The 24,155-nt window shown below is 57.0% G+C and overlaps 2 protein-coding genes across 4 annotated transcripts in view; one reads left to right on the top strand and one right to left on the bottom strand.

The window, feature by feature from the left end:
* TP53I11 (tumor protein p53 inducible protein 11) overlaps window positions 1–7,274 on the top strand; it is a 16,515-nt gene extending 9,241 nt beyond the window's left edge. The window contains exons 1-7 of one of the 2 annotated variants that reach the window (XM_012001359.1): window positions 848–888; window positions 3,516–3,675; window positions 4,278–4,336; window positions 4,529–4,577; window positions 4,993–5,089; window positions 6,189–6,290; window positions 6,831–7,274. In XM_012001359.1, coding sequence (XP_011856749.1) covers window positions 3,547–3,675; window positions 4,278–4,336; window positions 4,529–4,577; window positions 4,993–5,089; window positions 6,189–6,290; window positions 6,831–6,964 — 570 coding nt within the window. In that variant the 5' untranslated portion in view covers window positions 848–888; window positions 3,516–3,546 and the 3' untranslated portion in view covers window positions 6,965–7,274. Of the gene's footprint in view, window positions 1–847; window positions 889–3,515; window positions 3,676–4,277; window positions 4,337–4,528; window positions 4,578–4,992; window positions 5,090–6,188; window positions 6,291–6,830 lie in introns of those variants that run through there. The other variant, XM_012001360.1, reaches the window with a different exon arrangement.
* A 2,047-nt stretch (window positions 7,275–9,321) lies between these two features.
* The window catches only part of TSPAN18 (tetraspanin 18), a 184,849-nt gene continuing 170,015 nt past the window's right edge, over window positions 9,322–24,155 (bottom strand). For both annotated transcript variants that reach the window (XM_012001358.1, XM_012001357.1), the window contains 5 exons: window positions 23,075–23,149; window positions 21,868–21,966; window positions 21,214–21,396; window positions 14,605–14,688; window positions 9,322–12,547 (listed from right to left, as the gene is read on the bottom strand). In XM_012001358.1, coding sequence (XP_011856748.1) covers window positions 12,500–12,547; window positions 14,605–14,688; window positions 21,214–21,396; window positions 21,868–21,966; window positions 23,075–23,149 — 489 coding nt within the window. In that variant the 3' untranslated portion in view covers window positions 9,322–12,499. The remainder of the gene's footprint in view (window positions 12,548–14,604; window positions 14,689–21,213; window positions 21,397–21,867; window positions 21,967–23,074; window positions 23,150–24,155) is intronic.

Raw genomic sequence — 24,155 nt, 5'->3', positions numbered from 1 at the left:
AGAGGAAAGCAGTTCATCCAATGCCTGGAAGCTTCTGCCCCTTGGAGGTGGGTTGTGGACACAGCCTGGGCCTGGTAGGCAGTGGCTGAGTGCCAGCCTTGTGCCCTGGGACTGAGATCTGGGACTTTACCCAGTGGGGCGGAGAAGTTAAGAAGTGCTAGTTAGGCCCATTTCCCGCTCCTCCATGGCCTCCATCCCAGTGCCACTGCCACATGGGAGGCCTGGGGAGGGTGGGAGTGTCTGTGTCTAACAATTGCCCGTCTTCATTGAGGACTTGCTGTGGGCCGGGCACTTCCCCATGGCTTCATGGAGATTACATCTTTTATTCTCACAATGTCTCTATAAGATAGGACACCTTATTTTCCCAACTACACATGGGAAGACTGAGGCACGTAGAGGGTAAGTGACTGACCTGCCCACAGGCACACAGCCAGGCAGTGATGGATCTGGGATTCAAATCCAGGGAGCGACCTCAGCAGTTAAGCACTAACCCATTAGGCCTTCTGGCTTGAGCAGTGAGCTGGCTCTTTCTAAAGCACTGTCTGTCCATTATTTTGTTTCTCCTGAGGCCAGCTCCAGGGGAAAAGTGAGGCTGCTTTCATTTTACAGATGAGGACCCCAGAGCTCAGAGAGGAAAAGTAACTCACTTTAATCAGTGGCTAGCAGATCAGTGCCCCCTCCCCACCCCAGCCAGGCTGGGAGCTCTTTCAGGATGGGGGCCTGTCCCACCAGCCATGTACCTTGCTCACAGCAGACCTCACTAAATGCGGTTTCCTCGTGCAAATGTGCAGGTGTTTTGCTGAGTGCTCTGGGGAGGTGGGAATGACGGCTCCATTTCACAGATGGGGAAACTGAGACTCAGAGCACAAGGCCACACAGCAGGAAGGGGTAAGGCAGGACTGAGGGAGGCAGCACATCTGGCCTGGGAGAGGGGTTAACCAGCCAGGAGGAGCTCGTAGAAGGGCTGAAATAAAGACCGACCTTACCGAGTGTTGGCGAGGATGTGGAGGAACTGGAACACTCCTGCATTGCCAGGGACACGCAGTGGCATGGCTGCTCTGGGAGACAGTTTGATGCTTTCTCTGAAAGTCCAACAGGGATGTACCACACTGCTCAGCAATCCCACTCCTGGTATTTACCATAGAGAAATGAAAACTTACGGTCCCACAGAAACGCAGGTTTTTAGCAGCTCTATTCATAATCGTCAACAACTGGAAACAAGCCACATGGCCTTCAGTGACCAAATGGATAAACAAGCTGCTACATGGACCCCAGGGAATACTGCACTCCAATAAAGAGGAGTGGACTCCTGATACACACAGTGACTTGAAGGAATCTCAGGCATTCTGCTCAATGCCAGGCGCCAGCCTCAAAAGGTTCTATGCTTTATCATTCCACTTACCTAGCATATTTGAAAACACAAAAGCTGTAGTGGCAGAGACTAGATCAGTGGTTGCCAGGATGGAGGAGTGAGGGGAGGGTGTGGCCAGGACAGTGCCAGGGAGTTTTTGGGGTGATGGCACTGCCCGTTATCTTGATCTGGAGCTGGTGGCTCCAAAAATCGATGTGTGTGCTAAAATTCAGATAACTGCACAACTAAAGCCTGTCTATTTTGCTGTATGTATTAAAAGATAAAAGGCCACGGGGAGGCTGGAAGAGGAAGGGCGTGAGCCAGGCAACATCCTTGGCTGAGGAACAGGTGAGGGACCTGGTTCTCACCAGCGGCTTAGTGGCTTTCAGGGCAGCCTCGCCTGGCCGCGGGAGGGATGTGGCTAATTGTAGCTTCTATCTGGGTTCACCAGAAGGTGGTGGCTAGCAGCTGAGGTGTTGGGACAGCATCCTGGGCCCTCCAGGAGCCGGGTGATGAAAGGTTAGGCTCTGGCTTCCCTGGCAGGGTGGGGTTGGCCTCCTGTCCTGATGGCTGGCGCACACTGAAGCATTAACCCAGAGTCTCTGTGTGCCAGGCGTGGGACTGGCGTCACACTTACCACCCGCCGCTGTCTCCTATCACCATGGGGCCTGTGTGTGGGGAGGGGAAAGGCGTATCCACTCCCTTTTGTGGATGAGGAACTAAAGCCAGGGGGCGTAGGAGGGTAGTTTGGCCTAGAAATGACATCGCACTCACTAAAGACCGCCACTATCAACTTTTGCAGGTTTTTTCCCCAATGCGACACAGTACACTGCCTCCCTAGTTGATCGGGTCTGCAGCCACATACCCCACAGTTTGATACTGTGTTCTGATGTTTGTTCGGGTGCTTTATTTTAAGACACCAGGAGCCTTGAAAATGGGAGGTGACCTGGGGACATTCCCGCACTCTGCCTCTGGCAGCCCTGGCTGGGGCTGGAGGGTGAGATTTGCCTGGGGCCACAGGACACTGAGACAGCAGGGTCCCCTGGTGGTGAGCCCAGTGGCCTCTGAGCCTGTCTGTAGATGGGGATGGCTTTTCTGCCTTTACCGGAGGGTGGGTACAAGTGGGAATGAGATGCTGGAAGCAGCCCGAGGTGGGGAGTGGCACACTGTTATTCACCCTGGTTGGCATTGAAACCCCGGGAGCTTGGTTTCCTCATTCTCAGTGTGTCCGTCAGTAGCACCCATCTTGCAGGGCAGCTGTGATTAAAGAAGCCAGGGCCACCCCGGAGCCAGGCTCTGAGGCTTCACCTTACCCCGTTTACACTTCTGTCTCCTCTGCTTAGATTTGACTGACTGAGGACGCGACGGGCACTCAGCTTCTCGGCATCTCTGTCGTCCAGCGGAGGGGCTGGCACATAGTAGGTGCTCCTAGCCTGACTCAAGATGTTGCTAGGGCTGGGGAGTGGAGGGCTGGGGAGGACCATGGGCAGACCTGGGGTGCCAGGAGGGGCTGGTGTGGGGCTGATGGCCGGGAGGGCAAGGCCTGAGCAGGGAACCTAGACCACCTCAGCGTCCCTGCCAACACCCCTGGCAGCCTTCTCTGGCTCTCCTGGGTATGAGGGCACCCCATGCCCTTCTTCAGTCCTGGCAGGTTTGAAGGGGGGTGGCAGGGAGACGGCAGAGGGGCTCATTGGCCTACAGGATTGGGCAGAAGTTTGGTGGGGACGCAGACCCCAGGCCCCAGAAGCCCCTGCCCCAGGCTTGGACAGACCCTGCCGTCTTCTAAGCCTCGTTTGCCCCCATGAATCCAGGCTCCTTTCCTCCCCATCCCCCCAGGAAGCTTGGATGTGGCCGCCATCCAGGCCCAAAAGCCGTCTCCTGGGCCCTACGCCTCCAGGGCTGGCTCTGAGGCACCATGCAGCCTGTCAGATGGCGTGGGCTGTGTCCACCTGAGCAGACCCGCTCCCAGAGCCTCAGGGGCCTGGAGAGCGTCGCCTCAGCCATTTGACAAGGAAGCCGGCTGTGCTCCCCTTGCTGCCCTGGGCTCGTGGGGAGGCCTCAGCAGGCCTGGCGTGGGGTGTGGCCTTCCCCTACCTCAGGCCCCTTCCCCTAGAGTCTGGGAGCTGGGGAGGAACTGCGGCAAGAGACCGGTGTCTCCCCTCAGCCCTTCTGCAGAGGCCGGGCTGGAGGAGAAGATGGCGGCCAAGCAGCCCCCGCCTCTGATGAAGAAGCACAGCCAGACGGACCTCGTGAGCCGCCTGAAGACCCGCAAGATCCTCGGCGTGGGCGGGGAGGACGACGACGGGGAGGTGCATCGCTCCAAGGTGGGGTGCAGAGCAGGGGCCTCCGGCACCAACTGGGGAGGCCAGGCTGACCCACCATAGGGGACAAGGTTAGCTGAGGCCCAGGGAGCCGCAGGAGTTCTGGGACTTAGCTCATGTTCCTAGAAATGTAACGGCAATGCCAGGGGAGTAACGAGATGGTTAGAATTAAGTGCCTATTACATGCCTGGTTTTCCAGCAATTGCTTTATAAGCATTTTTAAAATCTTCTTGTTGGCACTAGAAGATGTAGATACTGTAAAATTATTAACCCATTTTATAGATGAGGAAAGGAAGGCTCAGAGAGTTTAGGCAACCTGCCCACGGCCACATTGGTAAGTGGCAGTACCAGGCTTCAAGTCTGCGTTTGGCAGAGCCCTGAGCTTTCATATGTCACCATCATATTTTCAGCTTCTTTTAAACCCTAGTGTCAAGGGGAAGCAGGAGAGGGGGTGGCCTCATGTGACCCTCCCCACCTGGGGGACCCTTTGGCCAAGCCGAGGTGCCCAGGTGGGTCCCTGGGTGTGCAGGACTCGGGAGGATGAGTGAGTGGGGGCGCTGAGAACTGCCCTCACCCTGGTTGCCTCTGACCCCCTCTGTCCACAGATCAGCCAGGTCTTGGGCAATGAAATCAAGTTTACTGTTCGGGAGCCTTTGGGGCTCAGGTGAGCATTTACCTGACTTTTGTGGGGAGGGGAGGGGTTGATGGGAGCAGAATGCACAAGAGCCCACCTCATTTGGCCTGGTCCCTGGATTTTGTCTCATTACCTCCCCCAAACCTGCCATCCCTGGGGATCTGGGCTGGAGAGGGAGGGTCCCCGGGGGCAGGGCTGTGACCTTCTCTCCACGCCTCCCAGGCTCTGGCAGTTCGTCTCTGCTGTGCTCTTCTCTGGCATTGCCATCATGGTGAGCCCCCACCCCTGGCCCCTGAGATCTGGCCCCGTGTGGCTGCCCCAGCCCTTCTCAGGCTCCCTGGGGGTACCTCCTCCATCCTGGCCCCTCATGCAGGGCCCATCTGTCAGGCTCTCAGACTGCCGGTTCTCAGGCTGCCTCCGAGAGCCTGACTCCTGCACTGCCACACCTGTGCCCTGTCCAGGAGCACACTAGATGCCATGTGTGGCCTGACTCCTTGTCCCAGGAACCCTGGAGTTTGCTGTCCTGGCATGGGAGCGGGTGGGGACAATCAGGTCCAGACCCTGGACTGCCCCCAAGGATGCTGATCCTGCTCCTGGGGGGAAGGAAGGCGTCCGTGGGAGGCGTCAGCTGTCACCCCCACCCCGTCTCCCAAGCGGGACCTCTAAGCCCCTCTCGCTGCCCGCAGGCGCTTGCCTTCCCTGACCAGCTCTATGATGCGGTCTTTGATGGAGCCCAGGTGACCAGCAAGACCCCCATCCGCCTCTACGGCGGTGCCCTCCTCAGTGAGTACTGCTGGGGCGGGGCCTGGGGGAGGCGACGGGCAGCTGGGAGACCCAGCGGGGCTGAGGAGAGCACGGGGGTCCGTGCCCGGGCACCCCTTCCTTTCTTGGGGCAGATGCTGCAGCCCACGCCCCGGCCTCTGATGAATCTCTCTGCTGGGGATGTGCTGCCATCTTGTGGCCATTGGTGGAATATACCCAGTGGGTTGGAACTTGCCGTTGCCACCTTCTGCAGGGAGCGCTCCTAAGTGTGTGCACTGCCCTGGGCGTTGTGGTGCAGAGATGGAGGCGGCCCAGGCCCAGCCCTCTAGGACTTCACAGCCTAGAGGAGAGGCAGATCAATTCAGTGTCTGCAAAACCCCTCGCACCCAGCCTGTTTTATCCCCAGAGCCACTTGTGTTTCCTCTCTAACCTGAGATACACACATTCGGATTTGGAACTAGTTTTTAAAGCTCAGCATAGGTAATATGCCTCCCTTTCTACAAAATATTCCATGGCTCCCTATTGCCTACAGAATAAAGGCTCAGCTCCTCTGGAGTTAGGGTTGTTGGAATAAAATAAATACACACCCAGTGGCATGTCTGGTACCAGCAGACACTGGGTGGGCGGGGCCTGCTAGAGGCCAAGTCAGTGGTTCATCCCCCTCCCCCTGGGGAGTTCCTTAGAGTGAGTTCTCAATGGGCTCAGGTTTTCTGTCTGGGAGTCCGTGTGAAAGAAAACCCGATTATAGGACCAGGTAACCCATTAACTCATGGATTCCATCAACACAGCATCCACCTGACAGAACCGGACGTGGACAGGGGCCAGGAGCTCAGCCCTCCCCCTTTATAAAGAGATCGAGTCTCAGCATGGGGAAGTGACTCGCCCAGTGTCGCATAGGGCCTTAGAATGACAGGAACAGACTGAAGCAGCAGCATTGAGTCTGGAGGGGACAGGAGCAGGGACAGACAGCCTTGATTGGAGGAGTGTGAATGGGGCGGAGGCGTGGAGTCCAGGACCCCGGCTGTCTTGCAGCGGTGGCCAGAGGAAGGAGGAGCCTCCTGCCCTGCTGGGAGGGAGCCAGCGGTCCCACCCCCAGCCCCCTCTTCGTCCCCTGCCCCAGGCATCTCCCTGATCATGTGGAACGCTCTCTACACGGCTGAGAAGGTCATCATTCGATGGACCCTGCTCACTGAAGCCTGCTACTTCGGGGTCCAGTTCTTGGGTGAGTCCTGGGGTGGGCAGTGAGGGAGGCTGATGGGCAGCTTCGCCCCTGACCTGCCTGCTCTAGCCACTTGGATGTGTGGGAAGTGATGAAAGCCTGTCTGTGGGGGGCTAGTGAGGGGAGAGAGGGATAAGGACTCACCTGGCTGTGTTTACCTGTGTGCCTGCACACCTGTGCACACATGCCTAACACACATGCCTGTAGCTTCCCACATCCACACACTTCTATCTCTGGCCTTGCACACACATGCGTCTGCAGCCCCTGCGCCCGCTGCCCACTGGACCCAGCACCTGTGTAATAATGTGCGCTCAGTTTTGCCCACCTGCTGTGCCCCGGTTCCTGTCACATGGGAGACATCGGAGCAGAAACATCTGTGGGATTGGCAGGGGCAGGGGGCAGGTCCTGTGCTTCCCACCTGGGAGGATCCTGGGCTCAGAGTGAAGTTAGGGAGATGGCCACACCAGCGCTCCGGGCTGGGGGGCGGCCCCAGGACACATCCCCTCCTCTGACCCTGTGGCCTTGCCGGCCTCTCTCCCACAGTGGTCACTGCCACGCTAGCTGAGACGGGCCTCATGTCCCTGGGGATCCTGCTGCTCCTGGTCAGCCGCCTCCTTTTTGTCGCCATCAGCATTTACTACTATTACCAAGTCGGCCGAAGACCCAAGAAGGCCTAGCTGCCCGCTGGGCCTGGGGCCCTGCCCATGCCCAGGGCAGAGTGGCGCTGGGGCCTCGGCTTCCCTCTGGCTCCTGGAAGACAGGAGGGTCCCCTGCCCTGCCCCAGCCCTGCCCCAGGGAGGCAGGGGGTGGGGGGCCTTCCTTTCCTCCTGGGCACCCCGTGTGCTGTGACCTCCTGGGCTTTCAGGCTTGACATGCTGGTTTGGGGAGAGACAGGGCCTCTGCTGCCCGATTCCTCACCCTCACAGTGATACCTGCTTTCCTTGGGTCTCTCGGCCTCCAGACCCCCTCAACAGACACTGACGAAAGTCAAGCTGGAGTCATGAGGGTAGTGGGCTAAGTCGAGGGTCCAGCCTCTTCTGCCAGGAAGCCCTTCTTGCTTTTGAGAGATGCTGTGACCACCCCCATCCTTCTCCCCACACCCCCAGCCAACCTAGTGCCCAACCAGCTAAACTTGGCTTCCCTCTAATCCTGGAAAAGCCTGTACCCCTCCTCCCCAATCTGGCCCTCTCCACATGCACACCCTGAACACACATACAGACACCACACACACACACCCCGCCCATGATGTGAGCAAGCACATACACATCACACACACACCGTCTCTCACACACACACACGTGCACCTTCACAGCCCAGCTGAGGGCACGCAGGCAGGGTGTGCGGTCTGAGATGGCACCTCCCTTTCAGCCGTTCTTCGAGGATGGGCCACACACTGCTAGACGCCCTGTCCCCACTCTCCTGGCCTGGCGCGATGAGCTCTCCTGGGACCTTGCTCTAGGGCACTCTGTCTCTACCCCAGGACCCCGGAGTCCCCTGGGAGCCCCCTCCCTGCAACCAGCCTGAGTTCAGAGGCAGCCAGCAGCTGCACCCACAGGCCGCACGGACAAAGGGACACACAGCCCCCAGTGGAGACCATTGTAAGAGGTGGGGCTGGGAGAGGAGGAACAGAAGGAAAGCCATAGCGCTCCCTCGCCCTGGAATGTCCCCCAAGGCCTGATGGCCACTGGGCTCAGCCTGTCCCCCACTCCTCCCTGTTTCCTGGTGAGCCGTCCCCAACACCTGCAACTCTGGCTGCCTCCAGGGCCTGGCTGAGTGGGACTGGGTGGCCCTCAAACTCAGCACAGGAAATAAGTAGAAACATTTCAGCAAGCCGCCTCCCTTTATCTCCCCCACCCTGGCACCCTGGCAAAGGCTGACAACTGGCTGTCTTGGGGCTGAAGTGCCCCCCCCCCGTCTCTCCGTGAGGGCCCACCAGCCTGTGCTGTACACCCCCCATTAGTCCCTGATCCCAACCCTCCCTCCTGCCAGCACACCGGCACACATGGGAAGGGGCAAGCCCCAGCCCTGGGGACAGGCGTAGGGAGAGAAGCAGCCCCAGGCCCCAGACTGGCTTCCCATCCTGGCATAGAGCCGGGAATGGCTGGAGGGTGTCTATATGTACAGCCAGCTCTGGCTGCTGCCAGGTGGGCCCCTGCCGGGGGTCCTCACCCCTGTCCACTCTGTGCCTGGCTACACCCAGATACAGCACCACGGCCTGTACCCAGCAGAGCAGTGGCACCACCGTGGTTCCAGTGGATGCCCCAAGGCTCTGCTTGGTAAACGTGGCCGAGCAGAATGGGAGGCTGGACCCTGAGGAAGGGCCCCTCTCCTGGCATCTGTCTCTCGCTACCTAAGCCTGTGCCTCTCCCTAAAGAGCTCCTCCCTGCTGCCAAGCCCTGGTCTGGCCACGAGCCACTACTGCCTCCCACCGGTGGTGCCGCCAGCGGGCAGTGCCCTCGGGCCGAAGCCTCAGTCCCCCATCTGAGCCAGGCCTAGTCCTCTAATAGGGATGGTGGCTTTGTCCTCCCATCACTGCAGGTGCATTATTCCACCTGGGGAATGAGGCTGCGCGCTGGGCGTCTGCTGGCCCTGAGACATCCAGTCTTCCACACTCAACCGTGGGATGGGAGGGTGGCGTGGCCTTACCCACGGGGCTGGCCAGGCTCTGGTACAGAGCTGTGCTCACGAAATACCGGGTGGCTTGGTTAGACCTAATTGTAGTGGAGCCTGGGGGAGAGGGTGAGGGAGGGGACTGCGGGTCAGATAAGACCTGGAAGACAGACGTACAGCCGGCGGGCAGGGGGACTCTAAGGCAAGGAGGACTTACAGTTGGGAAGGAGGCAGTGGCAGAGGGGCGAGGGACAGGGGGGCCCTTAAGTCCAGCGAGGAAAGCTTCATGTGGGCCCCGCACTGCGCTCCGTTCGGGGTGACCTGGAACACCTCTTTTCCCAGCTCCCTCCAGCCATCAGCAGCCTCTTGTCAAGCTTCTGTCTCACCCCAGTCTATCCCCACCCCCAAATCAAGACCGCCTTTCTTCACGGTCACTATTTATTCTTTGTTCCTTTTTCTTTTTGTAAGAAACAGTCACAAAAACCAGTGCAAAACCATCAGTGTGGGCGTCCTGTTTTATATTACAAAACTTCCTCTGGATATATTATATAAAACGGGGTCTCACAGGAGAGAAACGTGATAAATTAGCTCTGCAATCTACGGCAAGGAACATAGACAGTTTTTAAAATAGACTTTCAACATATGAGGGAGGAAGGGGCTTCTGGGGAGATGGGGGTGCTGGGGCCTCAGCTGGTTTGGGGAATCCTGTCTGGGCCCCTCAAGCACGGATAGAGAGATGGACAAGGGAGGCTGCGGACAGGCCTGAGCACCAAGGCTAGAAATTAACAGAGACCCTGGGGAGGAGCCCTCACCCCCAGCCCATAAAGAGATACTCCTTTTCTCTAAGAGGCAGTAGCTTCAGAGCAGAAAAGTGGCTTTCAATACAGGCAGGGTTTGTGATGAACAGTGTAGTCGTCTTGTTCCTTGCCCTGTTAGCAGGGTCCGAGGAAGTCTCTGTTGTGAGCTGTTGTATTCTGGGGTAAAAAGAAACGAAGAGGTATCCCTGCCCACCCCTACCGCCAGCCACCACCAGAACCTGCTGTGGGTTGTATCTGGACCAAGCCAGCTGAACCCTGTTCCTCCCTGTGCTGTGGAGGGAGGCTCAAGCCTGATTTGGGCTGAGCTTTCTTTGCCTTGCCTCCAAGGAATGGCCTCAGGCAGCCTTGCAAATAGCTACCAGCCTGGGCGAATGCCAACAGGAGCAGAAAACCGCCTGTCTTCCCTTTCTAGGCTAAGAGGATGGCCAGCGGCTGGCTGGGGAACTGAATCTGGGCTGATTGAGGGTTCCTTGGCACATTTGTGGAAAGCCATTGAGAAGCAGTCTGTGTCCGCCCTTGAACCCACCTTTGTCAGATTTCCCTTTGTGACCAGACCTTTCTCCTGGGTTCTCCCTCTGACTCGTATGGGCCCTAGAAGCCTGGGATACCCCTGGATTAGAGCCATAAAGCTGTGCAATTTGCCTCAGTCCTGCCCAGCATGGTTTTTTTGTTTTTCCTTGTCATTCTCAGACCAGACATTTGCCTCTTCCAAAAAGCTGGGGCTAAGCACGTAGGTGGTTCAAGAGGGGCAGGTCCCAGGCCCCAGGCTGGGCTGCGGTACCAGCGGCAGGTCCCTAGGTCTCGGGAGCTTAGCTTCTGTGGAGCTCAGGTGTCATTTATGGGGCTGCCAGAGCAAGCTGTTAAAGACTGAGCTCAGAGACCTGGTGGGAGGGCCAGGACTGGCAGGCACAGCAGGAGATTGGAGGAGGGTCCACCTGAATCTTTGCAGCAGGCACAGAGCTTCTGGCTGCATCTCAGAAGGGGGCAGGAGCACAGGCCAGGGAACACTGGGCTTTAGGCTGTGACTCCGAGTGTCCCTGGTGACTGGAAAGCCTGAGGGGAGGCTGGAGGCTGATACAGGGTGCTGGTGGCTTGTGAGACAGAATGAGCTCTTCCTGAACAGGGAGAGAGGGGAGAAAAGACAGCAGACATCACACTGCTCCTTCCATCCCTGCCCATGGCAGACATCACTAATCAAACTTACGGTGCCTGGCAGACATCACTTATCAGGATTCCACCGCATCTCTCACTGAGCCCAGACCAAACCTCAGATCCCCAGCACAGCCTCCAGCAGCCACCCCTGATCTATCAGGATAGGGGCATCTTGCAATCCAGTTGCCAACACTCGTCTAGAGTTTGAGAACTGAATACCTGTGGGTGTGCGTCTGCGAGTCTCCCTGCCCAAGCCTGGAGGGTATACTAAGAAATGTGCGAACAGTGAAGAGACAGGAAACCTTGTTGCAGCAGAAATGGCCTCGATGCCTTCAGGATTCTTTAGTCTGGAGAGAAGAGGGCTCAGGGGAGTCAATGTGTGACCTTAACACTCCAGGAAGAAGAGCAGGCAAGTGGGATGCCGTGGACGGAGCCACAGAAAAACAGAAACCTCTTCTGTATATTAAGCTGATGCTAAAGTCAGAGCAGTCCAAAGGCAGGAGGCTGCCTTGGGAGGTAGTAAGCTCTCTGTCCCTGGAGGTATGCAAGAAGAGGGTGGAGAAGTCTTGGCAAGGATCTTGAAGGTACCCAAGCCTCAGTTCTGGGTGTGGAGAGGGAGACCCGGATGATCTTGGGGATTTCTTCCACTCTGGGAGCTGGGGAGTTGGGGAAGGACAGGGAAGGGGGTGGCTTGTGGGGAGAGGTGGGCAGTGTGGACAAGGGAATGTGAGGTGCGCCCCTGTGTGTTCCTGGGGACTCAGAGAGAGAGGTGTAGGGAGGTAGGAGGGAGGGCACGGTGGGAAGTCATGGAATGGTGTTTTCTTAGCTGTAGAGCAGGGAGGAGGCGGTTCCTGGCTGGCTTGCCCTCTCTCATCTGGGGGAACCGGAATGCTGAGGCCAGGGGTCCATGTGGGCAGCAGAGCTGACAGAGCCCTGGATGCAGTGACAGCAGCCTGGAGACAACTCAGATTCCGTCATGCCTGTGCTGTGTGTCTGTGGATGGGCCACTGCCCCTCTCTGGGCCTTTGAGAGTATTTGGTCCAACAGATGGGGAATGCAAGGATCCTGCCAGCTGGGCCATTCTTGGATGCCGTTTCAGCAGCTCACTCTTGACCCCGGCCTGAACAGGGGACAGTCCATCCTCCAGTGGACCAGGGATTGCGCTGTGGGTTCCGAGTCCTCAAGGATGTGCCAGCGAATCTCTGTGGGGCTTTGATGACTTCTCTGAGATTTGCTTTGTCCTCCTCGTTGCCTAAATCCTCACTTTCTTGGCATCAGGTCCTGGTGCAGTGAGGAGAGAGGGCCCAGGGTCTGGCTGGACCAACAAGGGCACTGGGCCTGGTGTTCCTTTGGTCTCTAGAGCAGCCTACATCCTGGGCCAGGCGCTGGGGTCTCTGCAGAGAGCCCACGGCACCTGCCCTGAGTCCAGGTGAGGATACATCAGTCCATACTTTTGTCTTCATTTTGTTTTGTTAAAAAAATAGCTCTATGCCCCTGGCCCTTCTCCTGGCCATCTTTGATGGCCTCATCTTCTCCCCTGGGGCCAAGAGGACAGCGGGGAGGGGCAGGGGAGGGCATCGGGTGCTGGGCAGTGGTGGGTGGGGCGAGTCTTCGGGCCTCAGGCCACACCCTCTACTGGATGCCCCGGAAGAGGCACATGGCGAAGATCATGGCGAAAAGCTGCAAAAAAGGGAAAAAAGCAGAAACTGGCTTATCAGGCTGGGCCCTTTGTGGGCTGCCTGGTCCACTCCAGGGGAAGGGTCACCTGCCTCCGGGGCAGAGTGAATGCCTGTCCCTCTTAACACACTCCTCCCGTAGGGATTCCTGACATTCCCCTGGGGCCAGCCCTTCTCACCAGCCCATACCTGGCTTTATTTGGTGGAGTCAGGGATCAGGAGGACTTTAGAAACTGAGTCTTGGGTTCAAATCCAGCTCCCTGACATACCAGGGGGTGTCCTTAGGCAAAGTACTTCCCTGCACTGGGCCTCAGTATGTATCCAGAGCTTGCCATGTGCCAGGCACAGTTTTAAGTGCTTTCTTGGGAGGTATGTAACCTACCTGAGGTCACATAGCCACCAGCAGGGGAGCCAGGGTTTGAGTCCCAGGCATTGTGACCCCAGAGCCCATGCTCACAACCCCTGCAGGCTCCCCTCCAGCTTACAGGAAGGTGGTGAGATATAAGTGTAATGCAACTACCTAATGACGTAATGTGTCTGTTATCTAGAAGATGCTCAGTAAAGGTTACCAGGACTGCTATGAATAGGCAAGCAGCTGCAGCCCTTCCCGGATTTAGGCGCTCCATCCCTGAACACCTGGCCTGGGGTGGTGGGGCAGGGAGACCCTAGCTCACGGACTGACCAGATATGCTGATGTCCCCATGGCCAGAGCTCACTGCAAGTAGCCGAGGGAACAGTCCCCAGACCACAGGTCATGGCCAAATCACCAGGAGGCTCACTGGCATGGGGAGGGGCTGCCAGGACAGGGCCACGTAAAAGTATCCGTCTTGAGCAGGATTCTGCCTCCCATGGGGCTGGCCAGCCAGGCTCATGGGCTGGGCTGGGAGTGAGGCAGCAGATCAAGTATATAGATGCTGCTTCCTGAGTCCCAGCGGCATGCCGTCCCCGTCATCTGTAATCCCTCTGTGCCCTGGGAGCAGGGTGATCAGCCCATTTTGCAGATGAAGAAACTGTGACTCAGAAATCCCGCATCTGGAGCGAGGCAGAGCTGGGAGCCGGACTCTAGGGCCCATGCTCTTCCTGCATGGGACACATTCCTGAGAGTTCCCTGGACTTGCTGCAGATTTCCCTGGGCTTGCTGCAGATTTATCGTGTTCATTGTTGCCTCTCATGAGGGGACTTGTTCACCTGTAACAGTGCTGGCGCAGAGTAGGGCTCAATGTGTGCTTGTTGAATACATGAATGAATAATAAATGACCCCTCCCTCTCTGCCATCTCCAGTAGCCTCCAGGAAACTGCACTCGGTGGGCTGCAGGCACAGTGGGAAACCAGGCAAGGTGAAGTTCATGGTGCCAGGTGCCCAGGCTGCTGGAGGGGGAAGCTGAGGATCCGGCTGCCTGACTTCCTACCACCGCAGGCCGAGGACTGGCTGAGGCCCCAGAGTGCCCCTTCCCGGGTTTGGTTAGGTGTGGGCAACGCTCAGTTCAGCCAGGCATACATAGATCCCAGAGGACAGAGATGGGAGGCGGCCGCTCCTCCCTTTGGCTGAGGCGCCACCTAGTGGTGGTTGCAAACGGTCTGCAGGAGCTCACCTTTCAAGGGGCCCTTAGATAAAGGAGGCTAAGACCACTGTTATGGATGAGTAAGGCCCCGTAGGCCCTGGACACCCCACAGAGAAAAGGCCTGATCTCGAACCACGGGCTGCAGCCTGTCTTTCAAAGCAGCTGTGCCGATGCCTCTGCAAGCGTGAAATCTCTCTGGACCATGGAGCTGGGGTGGAGGTGGGGATGGGGATGGGGGAGTGGGAGGGAGTGGGTGTGACATTCAGGGCCTACCCATCCCCACTTCTGGGACATTGGCTCCCATGTTTCACTTCCAGAGTTCAAGAATGACTCTCAGGCAGCAGAGACACAGCCGGGCTTACCACCCCATATGCCCACAGTGGGGGCCCCTTGGGTCCCAGGTGAAGGAAGTGAAGAGGGAGGGAGGCTGGGGGCATCTGCCTAGGCTCCAAGTGAGGCTTCATCCTGGGGAGCGGAACAAGTGGAGGCCTTTACTTACCTCGATGGCCAGTACCCCGATGGCAAGGGCTCCGGCCAGGTAGACGTAGGTTTCGAAGGTGTTGAGGATCACCGTGTAACAGCCCTTGGAGGGAGGGATGAGAGGTGAAGTTATGGCCAGGGGTGAGAGTCCTGGAGTCAGAGTCAGCATGTGGACTAGCGTTCATGGCAGGTGTCCCCAGAGCTCTCACCCTATCACACGGCTGCTGAGACAGGACAGTGGGGAGGGGGTGCAGGGCAGGAGACCCAGAAACAGCGACTTGGCAGCAATGCACCAAAGATCCTCCTTGCCACACAGCCCCTAAGGTGAGGCAGAGAACTGACAGTGTGCAGGCCATGCCTTATGTTGCTACTACAGTGATTGGAAGATTGGGAAATTTCCCACAAATATCTGAACCTCTGGAGAAATCAGAAGAACCAACAAGGGGAGCTATTCCTTTTCACATCAGCACCGTCAGCAGCTGCTGCCTTCAGATGCAACAGGTGCTCCCTGGGGTCCGCAGGATCCCCCCACCCCATTCCCTATTGTCCCACACCCACTCCCCTCCTGTTCCTCGTGACCCGCCTGGCTGCAGGAGTTCTGGTTTTCAGCCACTTCCCCAAGGAAACACAGCCCAGTGTTCAAATCGCTGCTCGCATGCCACCTCCTTCGGGCAGCTTTCTAAACCAGCCCAGCCCACAGGCTCTGGAGTTAATTCCCATGCTCTTACTGCTTTCTTAAGCGATCCTGGATATATATAAACTGAGGCAGCGACAGAGATCGAGATCCAGATAGAGACTGAGATAAATAGAGAGGAATGGGGCGTGGGGAGACAGAGAAAAAGCAAGCCAGTGCCAAGCCAGGAGCTGCCAGTCCATGGCTGCGGCCCCCTCTGACCCTGAGCACCTCACACCTCTGTCATCTTCATGTTCATAACTCTGCCCTCCCCCATGCTGACCACAGAGACTGATGCATGGTACTTGCTTTGAATGACACATATTTTCAAAGTGGGAGAACTTTCCTTCCTTTATAGGAACCTGCGTATTCTCTGGGCCCAGGCTGAGAACCTGCAAGGGAACAAGTCCCCAGGTGGGGGTGGAGAGATCATGCCCAGCCCTTTTTTGGCGACGGTTGCTATTTCTGGGCTCTGTTGAGACCGGGGATTCCTGGGTGTTCACATACTCACTTCTGTTGTCCATCACGCAGAAACCCAGCCCCTTTGGCCAAAAGTGGGACTGAGGCTGTACCCAGGCAGGTGGGCAGCAGGGCCTGATCTGGGACTAGTGGCCAGGCGATGTCCTAGTACCTGCCTGGAGGCTGACCAGGAGCTGGGCCGGGAAGGCCCCCAGAAGCCCTCCCTGGAGCCCCATGGAGCAAACGGGATATACCCAGATAGAAACAGACCCCACCAGCACAACGGTCTGGGTCCATGAGACTCTCGGGACTGAGTGTGCGTGGGAATAATCCGGGAAGTGCTTAGCAATGCAGATACCAAGGCCTCGCCTCACAACACTGGGTCAGTGGGTCGGGTGTGGAGCCCAGGAATCAGCATTATAGGACAATGCCCAAGGTAATTTCTAGTGACCAGGCTGTGTGTGGCCAGGCTTTGAAAGACCTCAAGCCCAGAGATGACAACAAGGAGAAAAGATCTTAATTGGACCTTCAGGCCTTGTCTCTGCTGTCGCACTGGGAGCCCAGTAATGGGCTGTATGACTGGGATGGAGTCCTAAGGGCAACCCAGGGGTCCCTACCCCAGGCCAGGTCAGGACATCATTGTGGCTGGGGGTCCCTTCAGGGCTGGCCCATCTGTTCAGTGAGGCCCAGGGTCCATCCCGGATCTGCCAGCATACCCATGCTGGAGCCCCAAATCCTTTGTTAAGCGATTTTGAGGCATTAGAACCCTAAAACGCAGAACTATAACTGCAAAAAACTAACCTGCTCTGCAAGGGAGGAAAGAGAGACGAGTTGCATTGTTTTGGGATCAGCCCTGGCAGGGGACGCCTCGGCCCTCCCATCATCCCCTCAGCGTTCTGCGTGCCCGCCAGCCACACGCACATCATTCCACATCCTGCAGCCCCAGCACACACCCTGGGTTTGTAAAGTTCTTTGAGGGGTTTCCCAAACAGGGAATAGCAATGGCTCAGTAGAGTGGTAGCTGGCAGTGGTTACACAGGTGAGCCCTGGGGCCTGGCTGCCTGGGGTCCCAGCCAGCGCTGCCACTTGCTTGCTGTGTGACCTTGGGCTATTTACTTCCTCTCTCTATGCCTCAGTTGCCCCATCTATACAATGGGGCCAGGTAGATTACCTCATGGGATTGCTGCGAGGATAAAATGAGATACTGCAGGTAAGCCACTAGGAAGAGTGTTGGCAAGTAGCAAACTCTCAATCTCAATCCCTGTTAGGATTACCAAGGATTACTGTCTGTCTCTCCGTGCCGTGCTCTCAGCATATCCTGAGTGGTGGAAAGTGTCTGAGCATAGAGTTGAGTGTTATTGCAATACAATCTATCACACACACACACACACACACACACACACACACACACACACACAGAAGGGGACAGGAGAAGCAGCACATCTCTTCTGGAGCATGAAATTGATTTTGAGATGCCTTACCCGGGGAAACTGGCAAGAAGCTGGGGATCTTGTCCAGCAGAGGGAAGCTGAGCCCTGCTGTGTGGCACCTGGGCCTTGACAGCTCATCTTCCACTATTAGGCTTTGGCACCAAAGACCCTTCAGGCCCCTGGACTTAACCAAGCAGCCCAGGTTGGCCAATGGAAGCTTCCCAGGAACAGAGACACCCTTGGGGGGGTTGGGGCGTGGACGGTACACCACCACCCACGCTGAGTGTCTGCTCTCTTGATAACTTTGCTGGGGCCTCGTGGGCTCTTTCTCACTTGATCTCATTACAGCCCCTCAGGGAGGAGGGGTCTTACCTGCACTTTACCCAAAATAAAAGGGAGGGAGGGAGGAGCAGTGGCTAACTTGCTTAAGGTCACACACGAGGAAGGGAAGCCAGGATTTACACTGAGGGGGATTCCAAATTCCCCGTCTTTCCTCTGTTCTAAAGGGAAAGGGGGTTGGCATGGGCGGCTGGGTTCTCCCTCCTGTGGGCCAGGCCCTGCTGTAGCTCAGAACTTACATCTACACACCTGGAGGTTGCTTCACTGCCTCCCACCATCTCTCCCCCAGGACTGTTTCCCCTGTCACCACCCAGTGAGACGCATGGCGGGGAGCCGCTCCCCAGCCTGCCACCACAGACTATGAGTCCTCTAACCATGTGGGCTGTTGCCAGTGCCATCCTCCCTCTCCGCTGGATGGGCACATCCCCCGGCCCCCTGCTGCCACCCACAGTCACCCTCCACCTCATCTGATGAGGGGCAGCCAGGCCCGGTTGCCACCACAATGGTCACCTACACACAATGCTTCCCACATGTACATCTCCAGCACCAACCCCCTCCAGCTCCACCCCATACACCCAACTGCCCGCTGGGCACCTCTGCTCGGCTGTTCCAAAGGCGCTTTTTTTTTTTTTTTTGAGATGGAGTCTCACTCTGTTGCCCAGGCTGAAGTGCAGTGGCACGATCTCAGCTCACTGCAACCTCTGCCTCCCGGGTTCAAGTGATTCTCCTGCCTCAGCCTCCCAAGTAGCTGGGATTATAGGTGCATGCCACCATGCCAGGCTAATTTTTGTATTTTTAGTAGAGATGGGGTTTCTCCATGTTGGCCGGGCTGGTCTTGAACTCCTGACCACAGGTGATCCGCCGGCCTTGGCCTCCCAAAGTGTTGGGATTACAGGCATGAGCCACCGTGCCTGGCCTCCAAAGGTTTCTTAGACTCAACATGCCCTAGACTGAATGCAAGATCTTCCCCAAACCAGAAGCCAGTCACTCACCAACTCCTCCTGCCCCTCCTCCAATGAGGACCCATCACGAAGGCTGGTAGATTTTGCCTCCTGAACATTTCTCAGATCCACACACCTGTCTGTCTTTACCGCCATCACCCTGGTCTTACCTGCTGTCCTTTCTCACTGGCACAGTGTAAAAGCCCCCTGTCTACCCAGGTCCACCACCAATGTGGACCAGGGGGCCATAGAGCAATAGGATGCCCCTGTGGCCACGCCACATATCCCTGCACACCTCACCCCCACCCCAACCCCCACAGCGAACTCAACTCTTCCCACATCCTTGCCATGGACCTGCCAGCAAAGTCAGAAATGCATCCTGGGGCCGGGCACGGTGGTTCATGCCTGTAATCCCAGCACTTTGGGAAGCCGAGGGGGTGATCATTTGAGGTCAGGAGTTCGAGACCAGCCTGGCCAACATGGTGAAACCCCGGTCTCTACCAAAAAATACAAAAATTAGCTGGGTGTGGCGGCACGTGCCTGTAGTCCCAGCTACTTGAGAGGCTGAGGTGGGAGAATCACTTGAGCCTGGGAGGTGGAGGTTGCAGTGAGCCAGGATTGTGCCATTGCACTCCAGCCTGAGCGACAGAGCGAGACTCAGCCTCCAAAAAAAAAATGCATCCTGGGCTTTAAGCAAGGGGGCTTTGGAGAAAAAGACAAATAGAGACAGTCCCACCGCAGCAGGTTTTTAATGGGAAGAAATGCCCAGGAGGGACGTGAATGTCTCAGCAAAGAAACCCCAGGAGCCAATCTCAGATCCTCAGGAACAACAGAGTCACTGGAAAGAAGGAACGTGGCTGTGCAGGGACCTCTCTGATGAGCTCCGATTTTGAAGACATGCCCAGGAGAGGAAAGGAGATACCCTAACAGAGGATGAGTCCAGAAATGGGAAGCACATCTTATACGCAGAACGGGGCCCATAGGAAGCCTCCTAAAAACTTACAAGTAGCATTAGAAGGCTCTAAGTTTGGCTGTTGGCAACGGGCATCTCAAACCCCTTCCACAAGTGAGAAATTCACTGGTCTTTCACATAAAACCCTGCGCTCTGGTGGTCACGCTGCACCATGGGACTGTCCACGGCCCAGCCTCCTTCTCTCTGGATGCTCTGCCATCCTAGGGGCCAAGTCCCAGACAGAGAAAAAAGGAGGGGTGGGCACAGCACTTTCTCTTAAGGATGCGACTCAAGTTGCACAAATCACCTCTGCTAGCCTCCGGTTGACCAGAACTCGGTCACATGGTCTAGCTGCAAGGCAGGCTGGGAAGCGCAGCCTCTAGCTGGTGGTCATGGGGTGTGAGAACCATTCTCTTTGCAGGGGAGCGGGGGTGAATGGAACATAGGGGGCAGCCAGCAGCCTCTGCCAACGTATGGAATGAGAGGGTGTCTTGGCGAAGACAATGCAGCAGTTAACAGCCCATCCCTACCTGCCATGGAAGCCTGAAACTCCCCTCCCCACCCTGCAGCTGCTCCCCACAGCGGGTCTCTCTGCCCCACGTCCACAGTGGCCTCAACTCAGGGCCCTCATTTCTCTACTAAGCCTCTTTCCCCCAGTGCAGGAAGGCAGGATGAGGAGGGACAGAGAGAATGTGGCCCTCAGGGCCTCAGGAATCCATGTGGAGGTGCCAGGGCCAGAGGGGCTGAGTTCCTGGGGCAGAGCTGAGGCTGGAAAGGGCCCGCCAGAGCCCCAAGACCCAGGCCTCTGCTCACTGTCACCTCCTCTGGGACTTTGCAAACTCTGCCTTGAGCCCCCGCCCAAGGCCCATTCTAGCCCCTCATCTGTAGGGTATTATTTCTTCGCAGCAATCATGACCATGTGAAATGATTACTTCTCGTTTGTTTGCTGCTTGTTCATCTTGCACTTCCTCTGAGATTGTGAGCCTCGAAGGAACAGGGGCCTTGTCTCCTGTCCCCTGCTGTGTCTCTTGCATCTGGAACTCTCCATGAGACCCTCATTAAAGTCCTACTCAAGCAAGGGCCCAGGGCCCAGGCTTAGATCATCCTCATCCTCTCCCTCCCTCTCCTCCTGCCTAGCCTGGTCACACACCCACACTGGCAGGGTGGGGGCTGGTCAGTAGGAAGAAGGGGATTAAGAGCGAGGGCATTGTGAACTCGTGCGGGGGTGTGGGCAGGAGGCACACAAAGCCAGCCCCTCGTCTTTCCTAGAAATGGCATGTGCAGGAAGGGAAAGGGTTTCTTCCAAGGCTGAGAGGAAGTCCACAGGCTGCAAGAGAACCAGAAAAGTCCAGGAGCTTCTCTGACCTTGGAGAGTCAGGTCAAGGAGACCTCGCTCCCTTAGGGCAGCCCCACATGGCAAGTGAGAGCTTCCTCCAAAATACCGTGCATGGCTAAGAAGGGCCCCCCATTGTGTAATTCTTGTTCTCTCCCCCTCCCTCCCTTTGGACCTGCATTATCAGAAACTCAGGAAACACTGGAAAACTCCTACTTACCCCTTAGCCCCAGCCCAAATGCCCACTCCAGCCTCAGACCATCTGCCACTGTCATCCTTCCCCATTTTGGTTGGATCTCAGGGGCTTGGACGGAGCCTCCATCAGCCCCTGTTCAGGTGCAGGCATCCCATATCACAGCCAGCACTCCCCGGGGATTCCCTCTGGGACTCAGACCCTCTGGGGTAGCTTCAGACCCTCTGGGGTGATAGCACCTCCCACCCAGCTCTGGTCACCCGAGTCCCGATAGACCCACTCCCCTGTCTGGAGAGCAGGGCTGGTACCTGCTTGTTTAGGAACAGGCTCCTTCCCAGGAGGCACTCCTCCCGGCTCAGCAGGACCCCGTCCCGACTTTGGGGTTCCCTCCGGCAGCAGGCCTCCGGCACCTCTTCACTGTCCAGGGTCAGGAGTCGAAACACAGATGCAAACTTAAAGTCTTCAGGCCCGTTGACCCCGCAGCAACCGAACTAGGGGGAGATCCCAGAGAAGGGTCTGGTGGGCAGGAGCAGGACACAGGGGCAGGGACAGAGAAGGACAGACAGCCTCTGCAAAGGAGTGGCATCAGAAGACTGGGCATGGGCTGGCTCCACCTGTCCCCACTGTGTGACCATGAGAAAGCCACTCAGCTTCTCTGGGCCTTCAATGTCCTCATCTCTATAACAGGGGTGGTAGTAACAATTCCTACCTCACCAGGCACTTAGCCCTCCATAAACAGTTGCTCTGGTTATTATCATCATCATAATGACCATTGCTTGGGGAGCCAAGACAGGGATAGCAAACAGGTTTCATCCCAAGTATGGGCTGTGATCAAGTGTGCCTGGAATGCTGCGTGGATGCTGATTCCCAGGCCAGGTCTGATTACTCATGCCTGGCGTGGGCACGTGAACACTGGGCATCGTGCCTCTGAACATTCACAGCCTCTCTGGGGGGTCGCTCACTGTGATCATGACCGAGTTCCAGGTGGCGGAGAAGACGTCCGTGTCGTTATTGCCCTGGTAGTGCTTGGTGAGCTCCTTGGTGAAGAATTCTCGGGTGAGCTGGGGGCAGAGGGAGAAGATGGGCTGAGGCCTGGCAGTTGGGTGCGGCCCCCACCCTCCCTTGTCTCTCCATCCACCTGCTTGGGAGCTGGGGGAATCAGAGCTAGGGGCTCTGCATCCTGGTACCAGGCCCCCTGGGATTCTCCTAAACCACCAACTTGGGGCAGTCTCCTTACCCCCAAGGTAGAAAGGAAGGCTATACACAGGCACACCTCATGGAGCCGAGGTCAGGGCGCGCTGAGGACCTCGCTCCGCCTGCAGCTCTGCCCAGAGGGAGGGCGTATCTGGGTGGGGAGTTTGCCCCTCATCCCACCCCTTCCATCCTGAGCTATTCCCCAGACAGAGCCAAGCAGACGCCCTGGGTCCCAGGCCCTGAAGAAGCTACAGCACCAGGCAAGAAGTCTTTGTACATCCATTTCGAGAAGAGTCCGTCTCAGTTTCTCCCAAAACATTCTCCTCCCCTCCGGCAGCAGTGAAGGGCGAGGGCCCTGGGTGCTGCTTAGCAGAGGAGATCATCTGGGCACATGTGTCTGCCCACAGGCTGTGGTGGCCGCCTCCTCTGCTCCGTGCTGACCACCCTCCCGGCCTGCCTCCTCTACCCCAGGGCCATCTTGTGTCTCCTGTTCCATTGCCCCTCCTCCCCTCTCATCTTTCCCCCTCCCCCCACCCCCGTCTCCCTTTGGCTATTGCCTGGCTCTTGTCAACTCAGGGGTGGCAGCTGGCAGGCTAGCTGCCTGTAGCCTCTGGAACTTGGTGGCCTGTGAGGCCAAGGTACCCAGGAGGATACCAGCCAGGGCCTCCTCCGAGGGCAGTCTGCCCTGTGCTCCTACATTCCAGGGCTTGGGATAGCCTCTCTGACTATTCTTATGGGGTTGTACCAGATGCTTTGGGAGCAGAGAAAAGCTCTTGCAGGAACAGGCTTACTGGGGTCTCTCTCTGGCCTGGGGGGGCCTTGCCAGGTGGGTGGGGCCATGACTTGGGCTGGAAGTGCCAGATGAGAGGCTGCCCACTCTCTGAGACCCTTCAGTGAGGGGAGAAGCCAGACCTGAATGGCCACCAATCTCTTGCTGATAGCAGGAGGCAGGAAAGCTTGGGGCCTGGTACGTACATTTTCCCTGAAGATGAAGGCCAGGATGGCTGCTGAGAGCTCCGCCAGGAAGATGATCAGGATGAATAGGAAGAACTGCAGGGAGAGGAACAGGCTTGTGAGCCCAGAGGGCAGGCAGGGGATGGGGCGGCCACTGGCCAATGCAGTCGTCCACCTGTCATACCGGTGACGCAATATACTCATTTTATAAGATTAAGACACTCCACTGCTATCAGTCAGACATTTTTCATAACAAATACACCAGTGATTCCTCCTTGGAGTCAACAGGATTGTGATTAAAATATGAAAAGAATAAACAAATATATACATTCCATGCAAATGGTACCCTTAGAGAGGCTCCTTGTACAGTGTGCAGCCTGAACAACCCTACTTAGCCGCCCTGGAAGGAGATCGCTGATGAAACCCGTTTGAGCCCATTCTGGGTAAATTTCCTTCTGTGTGGGTTGTACGGGCTGTGAGAATCCTGAGTGCCTTGGGGATCCGCAGCTGGATTTCCCCACCTTGCCAGCCCCAGGGCCACCTCTCCCTGCCCCACTGCCTCTGGTTCCCATGGGAAGTGGGGAGGTCACATTAACCTTCAGCCAAAATCCAGGGAATAAGATTGGAGGGAAGGTGGTATGACTACCAAATCTCAAAACCCAGGGGCCAGGAGTTGGCTATCTAACACAGGCTTCTGCTCCACTCACTGAATGTGATGTTCCCTGAATGAACCACAGTGCCTCTCATTTCGGGGACCTCGACAGGCTGTGTTACCTCGGCCAGGAAGGCACTGCCCTTCCTTGCCTACCAGTTCTGCATTTCTCCAGATCAGGTGAAGCCTCAGCCCCTCTCCTGGGCTCCCCCACACTACAGTGCCCAGTAGAGGTGCCTGCACGGCATTAGCACAGGGGCTGTCACTCAGTGCGCTGCCTGCTCTGATGTCTGGGTCAGCACAGGTGTTGACGCAGGACTCTTAGATGGATGAATGAGCCCAGGGTGAAGCACTCGCCTTCAATGAAGGCCCTGTGACCTGCCACATCACCCGCCCTGGTCATTGTGTGGGTTCCTTCGGGCTGAGAGCTGTCAACAGTAAGAAACTGGC

Source organism: Mandrillus leucophaeus, unplaced genomic scaffold, assembly GCF_000951045.1.
Source record: "Mandrillus leucophaeus isolate KB7577 unplaced genomic scaffold, Mleu.le_1.0 Scaffold66, whole genome shotgun sequence".
In the NCBI taxonomy this organism is placed as follows: Eukaryota; Metazoa; Chordata; class Mammalia; order Primates; family Cercopithecidae; genus Mandrillus; species Mandrillus leucophaeus.
This window is presented reverse-complemented; position numbering and strand designations above follow the sequence as displayed.